General features: G+C 33.4%; 1 protein-coding gene across 1 annotated transcript; it reads right to left on the reverse strand.

Moving 5' to 3' along the window:
* Positions 1-3,090: 3,090 nt before the first annotated feature.
* Positions 3,091-7,620, reverse strand: LOC132283754 (uncharacterized). The gene is made up of 2 exons (XM_059785765.1): positions 7,307-7,620; positions 3,091-7,134 (listed from the first exon to the last, which is right to left on the reverse strand). Exons 1-2 carry the CDS (start codon positions 7,459-7,461, stop codon positions 6,810-6,812), a joined length of 480 nt encoding a protein of 159 aa, XP_059641748.1. The 5' UTR covers positions 7,462-7,620; the 3' UTR covers positions 3,091-6,809.
* Positions 7,621-9,157: the final 1,537 nt, after the last annotated feature.

Here is a 9,157-nt window from a genome sequence, read left to right on the forward strand (position 1 = left end):
TTTGTGCGTATATTCTATGGCACTTGGAGGTATGTAGATCATTCCTTTGTCGACATGGGAGGATTACGTTGTTATTTGATACAACCTACGCATTGTATGATTATTGTGTTTCTTAAAATATAGGAACTCTGTATACCACTTGGTATATTGGAGTTAAGTGGAGCCCGTATAGTGAGGTTGCGTCTACTTGGGAATATGAGAATGTTTTTCGCTCACAGTTTTCAAGCATAATGAAAGAAAGTAAGGGCGAATTCCGAGGACGGAATTCCTTTTGTTAGGGGGGAAGAATGTAATACCCTTAATTTTAAAAGGATAGTCTTGGTATTTATTTATTTGTTTTAATTGTATTTTTAATTATTTAATTGATTATTTGACTAATTGCTTATGTGTTTAATTGAATTAGGTATTACTTGATTATTTGATTACGTGTCTATGTATTATTTGTATTTGTCTATGTGTTAATTATTTAATTAGATTATGTGCTTAAATGGTATTTTGATTAATTGTAAATTATATATATATATATATATATATATATTTATTATTTTCTTTTATTTTTCTTTTATGATTATGGTCAGTAGTAATGGGCCATTGGATAGGAGGTTGGATGTGTATGGATTATTACCCTTGGATAGTTGTGTATGTATATATATAGATATATATTATATACATATATAAAAAGGAAAGTAATTTATTAATTACTTCTATGGTAACTTGGGTAGTAATATTTAATCTGATGTATACGTTTTATATTTAAATAATAAAAATATACATAGATTTGATACGTGTTATGTTTTAAGTTACTTTATAATATTATGGTAACTTAAGTATTATTGGATAATCCATTAATAAATAATGGAATGTGTATAATTTATTTATTTAATAAAGATATACATAAATTATATACGTAACATATTTTACTTACCTTTTTAATATATATAAAAAGGAAATTAATTGATTAATTACTTTTATGGTAACCTGGGTAGTAATATTTTATCTGATGTATATGTTTTATATTTAACTAATAAAAATATACATAGATTTGATACGTATTATGTTTTAAGTTACTTTATACTATTATGGTAACTTCAGTATTATTGGATAATCCATTAATAAAGAATGGAATGTGTATAATTTATTTATTTAATAAAGATATACATAAATTATATACGTAACATATTTTACTTACCTTTTTAATATTTTAATATTTATTTTTTTTAAGTTGACGTGAATTGGTAAAAGGATTAGGGTTATTTTATTTAGCCTATAAATATATAACTATAGGTTGTAAAAGGGGGTTAGAAATATTCACGTGATATATTCTAGAGAGAGAGAGTTAGAGAAGGAAGAAGGAAGAAGGAAGGAGGAAAAGGAAGGAAGGAGGAGAAAAACCCTGTAGAGAGAAGATCAAGGAAGAAGAAATTTAACTTTCGATCCGAAAGTTTAAGGTAAGTTCTTCTTCTATCTCTTTCCCTTTGATTCGTGTTTCTGTACATGCCTAGGAAATTCCAGAATTCATTAAACACATAAAATTAAATAATTATGCATGTTTAATTGGGTTAGAACATAGGTTTTATGAAATTGGTTCATATCTGTTCTTGTGTTATGAATTGATAAAATGCATGATTTTGATTTGATTTCTTATGTGAATTTTTACATGTTTAAATTATGTATTTTTCATATCTGTGGAATGATGGAACGTAGAAACATGCCTAGGATTCCTGAACATTAAATAGGGACTAGGTTTGGGTTTTAATAAATTTAAATAGACTCAATCATAATGATGCTTGCTATTTGAATGTTTTAAACAAACGAATGGATTTAATCTTTTAAAATATTTTAACAATTGAGATTAAATGTGTAGGATGAATTGGATATAGAGAATCCTTATTTAACGGTATAATAAAATATCATCATGTATAAGATTCAGTTTGTGTAGGACATATGATATAGGAAGTTTAAAGAAATAATAAGTCATTCCTATTATGTAATAACTTGATATCATATTTATCATAGTTATTTATGGAATGTTTGATGTATTTCCTTAATTGTTACATCAATTGTTGGATTGTGTGATTTAATGCACCGGTATGGGACGGTGGTATTTTAGGGATGGATTAACTTATCAGTTAAGTCCTACTTATTTTATATAAGGGAATGGATTAACTAAAATGTTAAGTCCTACTTATATTTAAGTCAGGTCAGCTGAACAAGTTGAATGACTTATGGAGGATTAATTTATTATATAAGGGAATGGATTAACTAAAATGTTAAGTCCTACTTATATTAAAGTCAGGTCAGCTGAACAAGTTGAATGACTTATGGAGGATTAATTTATACTGGATAGGATGGTTACTAGATTTTATATATATAAGTATGGTGCCATGATATGAGTTTGAGTCTCAGGATCAATGGTTAGGGCGCGTATATCGCCAGGAATGTGTAGCTAGATATAGTGTAGTTGTGTACCCTGGTAGGTCTAGGTACTCATGCCCACTATATGTGCGTTTTGCATGTTGCCTACTATTCAGGTTGAGACAACCCTATAGTCTAGTGAGGTTCCTTTAGTGTGTATATATATATATATACGGACTACTAGTTACTGTTGGATTGACTAGGATGTATACGTGTATCGGATCTCTGCTTGGACTGTAGTAGAGTAGAACTTGTTTGTGGGCCTGACCCACCATTATTTTTCAGGTGTTCGTCACGAGTAGAGGTTGTTCGTGCTAAGCGGGGATCAATCTACTTCATTCTTTCGATGCTACATAGGAGTTCCTTTATGATTCAGTTTCCTGTTTTAGATTACTGTCATTTGTTTAGTTTGGATTTTCTAGGGGTCCACACAGTATGGATTCCCAAGTTGTATTTTGGAGGATCAGTTGTATCAGAAGAGTTTATTAATTAATGGAAATATATTATGAGGTTTATTATTAGATTATCGTTTTAGTTTCTTGTCAGCATTTTATTTATTCTTCTTTATTCTTTTGTACTCTGTGTTCGTTTATTATCAATTTGTTTTGATATCCTCGGATATTCGGGCGTGGGCCTGGCCAACCCACATTCGGAAATTCGAGGGTATGACAAGTACCAACGATTACGCCACATACATGGAGTTCTAACTAGAGAACACAGGTGATATAAGAAACTGTTGTTGATGAAGACTAGATATAGTACTAACCATTTTGATATCTCTGATAATTGTGCACATTTTCTTGTCAACACAGAAGAAAGAGTCAATCCACAATGTATGGGTTTGTGAGCGTGTGTAAGTTTCCTGAATCTAATGAAATCTGAGAAGAAACATCCCAACAGAAAAGGCTCAGTGAACACACTGATCTTATTTCTCTTCTCATTTGGAAGAATTTGGGAACTTCTGATTTAAGTTTTTCTTATGTTTTCCTAAGTTTTTAGCAAAATTTTCTGCTCGTCATATACTTAGTTGGAGTAGAAAAGGCTTCGCATAATTCTTACTAAGCTTCTCATTATGAAGGGCATGATATCATCAAGATTGATTTTAGTCCACCATTTTGGAACATGTTGTCTGCATAATGTAGGTGGAGCTTAGAGTAAACAAATTTTAACATTTAGCTCTCTTAAATATTGATAAAGATCATGGTTCCAATAATAAGAGAGATGATTTTATAAGAATGATTAAATTGTATCAACCAATCAAGTAGCAGAAACTTCATTGTTTTCTCATAATCACGATAACTAAAGTTATGGAAAATGAAATTATAAGGGAGTTGACAAACTCTGTTAGGATCTAAACCCAATTTTATATAGATATTTGATCAATAATCTCCATCTTGGATAGGAAATTGATGATTTTTTTATGGACTTTTTTATTTATAAGTATGATCTTTAATGAACTTCATGGTTTATTAGTAAGGAATCAGTGAATAGAAGTAGAATGCTAGGTTGAAAGCATATAAATGCTCAAAATAAAATTTTCAGACACTGTTCCAACCTATGTCTTGTGAGTGCTGGTTGACAAAAGAAGTCACTAGTGTCCATGAACCCAACCACTAACAAAAGGACCCATATTATAGAAGTGTGTGTGTAACTCACATAATAATGTAATTATCTACACATCAGAAGTATGGCACATAGTGCAAAATATACTCCATAAGATTCTTATAAAAGGAATGGGATCCGATGCTGTGCACTGTTGGGTTAATTTCAGTCACAGTATGTACCGGATCCACTGGTGCACAGTAGAGAATCAGAATCTCTTATAAAATGGGGTCACACTGAATATCATAAATTAAAAGATTATATATGTCCGGATTTCTATTATTGGGCTCTCCTATTTCCCTTAACGTACTCTTATCAACAATACACAATTACACGCGGACATGGAAACGGGTTAAGATTATGTGTCTGAAACACAAACCCAAATCGAGCAACTTGTCCTCTTTGCTGATCAAAAAGGAAGAAAAGTTAAAATTCAATAGCAAAGAAGGATTTCCTATAGATGAAATCTCTTTCTTCCACCATTTTTTATTTAGTTTCAATTATTATTGAGTATATTTTTAAGGAATAATAGACTCATGTGATAAACTTATGTATCCTAAGATTCGAGATTTAGGCATTTCTAACATACATATCTGCACCTGATAAATCTACCCCAGACCAGATAACATAGACTACAACAATAGATAGGGATGACAGAATTAGATCACAAGGAAAACTTACATGAAACAAGAGCACCACCAAAGCTACATTGTATTCCTTTCAATTGGTCTACAATGTTATTGCACATAAACCCATAGCAATAGTTAACAGCAAGGGAAAAACTATGGCGAAGGCGCTCTCACATGAGAAGCACCCTCATCCATTTGATGGAGCTTGCAACATTATCCATTTGATTAAACAGATGAGGACTTTAATTCATTGTGAGATCTAACAAACACACCTTAGATAAAGATTGTAGAAATGCCTCATATATATACACACACATAAAGAAGAAGTGGAAGCCTTGGTTTCCATATTGATATGCCTACAATCTTGCTTCTGCCAAGGTATATTTACCTTAATTCTGCTTAACAAGGAAGAAACTCGTTATATATTTCACTTTTCTACAAGGTAACACATGAATTGAACGGTTGTGATTGACTTGTTACAATTTATTATAATTTCATCTGTGATGTTTAAAGCTGATTGTCACCAACTTTATCAAGTACTTTAACATAGTTCAGTTCACACTTCTACTTTTCCAAACTTTTCTACTTTTTGTCACTTCGTTAGGAAGTTGGAATCTTGGTTGGTGCTTTCCACATGCTAAATTTTCAAGAACCAGGACCACTGGTTCCCATAGAATCAGTTGAGTCTGGTTGAACTAAAATGGTCTTATATAACTCGCAGAGCCACGCTCAAACAGAGATGGCGTTAACCCAGTAAAGGTCACTACATCAAGTTGATCCCCGTTAACTGACTGTGCCGGAAGGCACACTCCATTGCACCAAGCAACAATCCCTGCCTCACAAGAAATCTACATAATAGTTGGTTGACGGTACAGCCTTTGGAACTGTAAGCGCAACCAGCTCACATCTATTCTAGGTTCAAAATAGAACTTTGTCAGATTGAAAAACAGAGCCACAGAGAATGTTGCATACAAACCAAAGCAAAATAAATCAATTAGGGATGACTTGTCAATGTAAAACAGCTTTATCTTATATAAGAAGAAAATAGCATCACAAGTAACCATGAAGAATTTTTATCAATCGCGCCATTGTGAACTTGAGGTAACGGGTGGCACATTTGACCCTCCTCAATCGCACCATCATTATTAAATTTTTTATTATAGTTACTTGTAGACAATAAGAGGGAAGTTGAAACTGTTCATAGAATTTAGTTAAATAAATATTAAATTTGAAATTTTTTAAACTGTACTCATTTCAAGTAGTAAGAAACCAAGTGATTAATCGAATACCATCAAACAGAGAAAAGAGTCTCCATGTACTGATGAACATCAAAGCTTCCAGAAGGCCGCAGTAACCTTGGATAATATCCAGCATGTGGACCTATACAACAAAGCTTCTTCACATTGTTATCCTTGAAGCTGTAGGAGATGATTGCGACGCCCAAGTTCGGCACCAAAACTAAATCTTCTTCAACTTCTCCACGAATTAAGGAAAACACAGAGAATGAAAACTCCATGTTGCAATTAAAAATTTCTTCAAATATAGGAATAATGTCAATTTCATGCTTAAGGAACCACTTGGAGTAATCTCTCTCCATCTCAAAGACATCAATCTTACTACTGCAAGGCCCATATAACTCTATAAGATGCAAATGGCCATTAGACACTCCAGAGTGCCAAAACATTGCATGTTTAGGTTTTAGGAAACGCCCTCTAATTTTTGGGGGTGGGATCGTGAATAGTGGCTCTTGTTCCACATTGAAACACAGAAGCTTCCCTAGTGTAGTAAAACCAAATGATGACGTCATTCTAGAAGACTATCCCCAAATTTTACTTCAGGTAGTACCTTGAAAGGATCCCCAGAGGATCTCCAACCACCAACTTCGGATGAATATATGGAAATCTGACAGAAATTTTGCAAACCGCTAGGGCTACGAATGGCAACAACTTTGTAGTGCGGACAAGATTAAAAACCAAATGTAAATTGCAATATACCAAATGTAAATTGCAATATTCCATTGGGTCCCAAATCCAGGGAACATCTAAGAATTGCTTCGTAGTGGGTTATAAACCCTGAAATGATAGTGATTGTCATATATATCCAAATGACAACAAAGTAATAAGCCATTAGAACAGCTTAGGAGTTGTGTTTCAGTGGAGCAGACTACTTGGTCATTGAAATTGGGAAGTCGAGATAAAGAAGAATAATTCTCCATGAGAGGAATGTATTCGATACTGCTACCTTCAACGATTGGACCACTGTAGGAGAAGAAGATGCCGGAGACCTTGGGATCGGATTATTGCCAATGATTGTGGCAGAGGAGAGAGAAGTGATGACTGGAGATGAGAGAGAACATGTTTTGGACACTGACTTGAAACGCATGAGCGATTTTGAAGGAAGACGTTGAAGGATTTCCTGGATAAGGTCATCGCCGCCGGGGAAAGATTCAGTGGCGGATGAGATTTCGTCGACATTCCACCAGCTTCTTCTGTAAGAAACAATTAAAGTTGTCCGTTTTCAGTGGATAGTAATTTTTTTGGTCAGATTACAAGTGGGCTCTGCCCTAAATGGGGTACAACCCTCCTCCCTGTTTGGGGAGGCTGAGTAGGCTGAGTGTCGAATTGACTAAAAACTAAAATTATGGGGTTACAGAACCAAACCTGCCGTTCGAGATAACCCAAACGCTAAGCCATGTCGCCATCCCAGTAAGAATCCTTAGCCGTCGTCGCCGCATCTGCCGCCAACATCTCGCCTCTGCCGCCAGCATCTCGCCGTCTCCGTCGCCGCCTCTGCCGCCATCCATCATCTTCACCATTATGTTCACTGATATGTGACCTGACACCCTCCCTCTCACTCGCGCGCTCTCTCTGTCGGATTCTGATTTTCCAATCCAACGGCTAACCAAAATATTTCTCCCCTTTAATAAACATTCTTGATACACATTTGAATTTAAAATTTCGATAAAATACTTACGCAAATAATATAAAAATAAATCACAAAATAAATTTCATTTTTTTTATATTATTTATATGTTTTGCTGAAAACGTATTCTGTCCACTTAACAATATTAATCACACGTAATATTATTATATACAGCACACGCACACATTAACAAATAACGGAGGACCAAAACATGAGCTAAAGCATCTTGATTTGGAATATTTGGTTTTGGCCAAATAGGGGCTTTTATTTTAATATTATTATTTTTTTTTTCTTGACTCGACATATATTGCCTTTTGAACTGAAATTAAAGCAAACCCCAATTTTCAAGTGAAACCATATAATACCATTACAAAGTTTCGGACATGGGGATTGAAAAATAAAAATTTGACCAACCACAAAATATTCAAACTCAAACTAACATGTAAAATTCAAAGTTCGGTTAAGTTCAGGTTGACTCATTCTAATTTCAATTTGGGTTGACGTCGATCCAGCCCAACTTCCATCTCTAATTAGGAATAAATTTGAGAGAGAGTTTAAAATTGTAAAACACTGATTCGATTAATAATTAATATATAAATAAATATTCTTTTATTAGATATAATTTTTATTTTTATCTTTGTTTTTTATGATAATTTTAAATTTTAACAACATTTACGTTATTACGGGTGGTTAAGTGTTTGACTATACTAGTAACTTTTTGAAGCAATTGTTTTCCAGTTTCCTACAAAGATAGATGAGGTGTTGACAAACACCAGTGCAATGCCCCTCCGATGATTAAGTCCGTGACGTTCCGGTCTTGTTAACGATTAAAGCACGGAATTTTGTAATTAATTTTTTCATACATGTTTGTTGGTCAGGCTTGTTCTTAGAAATAGTGATCTTCCGGTCTGTTGCAACTTACTGGGATTTGAGTAGACCTATAAAAGAAACTGTTGTTGATTAAGACTGGATATAGTACTGACCATTTAGATATTCTGATAATTGTGGCATTTTCTTGTCAATACAAAGAAAAAGTCGATCCACAATATATGTGTTTGTGTCTGTGCAAAGTCCCTGAATGTAATGAAATCTAAGAATAAACAATCCGAACACAACAAGCACAGTGAATCTATGTGTTTTTAGCACTACTTTTAGCTCATATACCTGGTGAGAGTTAAACAAGGCATTGTAGAATTCTTACTAAGCTTCTCATTATGAACAAGCACAGTGAAGGGAACGACATAATCAATTTTTAAATTTAGCTCTCTTAAATCTTTGATAAAGATCATCGGTTCCGATAATCACAGAGATGATTTATGAAGAATGATCCAGTTGTATCAACCAATCAAGAAATTAATACTCATACCAAAACTTTTAAAAAGCTATATGTGTGTGTGTGTGTGTAAGTGAACTGTGAACCAAGAATAATTGAATTTTTGCATTTTAATAGAAAGAAAAACAGATTATTTATTGTTTTCTAACAATGGTGGTAATTAAAGTTATGGAGAGTGAAATTAGAGGGAAGTTGAGAAGCTATATGTTAGTCTAAACCCCATTTTATATAGATATTTAATCAAGAATCTCCATCT

The sequence above is a fragment of the Cornus florida genome, unplaced genomic scaffold (assembly GCF_030987335.1).
Source record: "Cornus florida cultivar Cherokee Brave unplaced genomic scaffold, ASM3098733v1 CherokeeBrave_3.0.0_Hap2_Chr11, whole genome shotgun sequence".
In the NCBI taxonomy this organism is placed as follows: Eukaryota; Viridiplantae; Streptophyta; class Magnoliopsida; order Cornales; family Cornaceae; genus Cornus; species Cornus florida.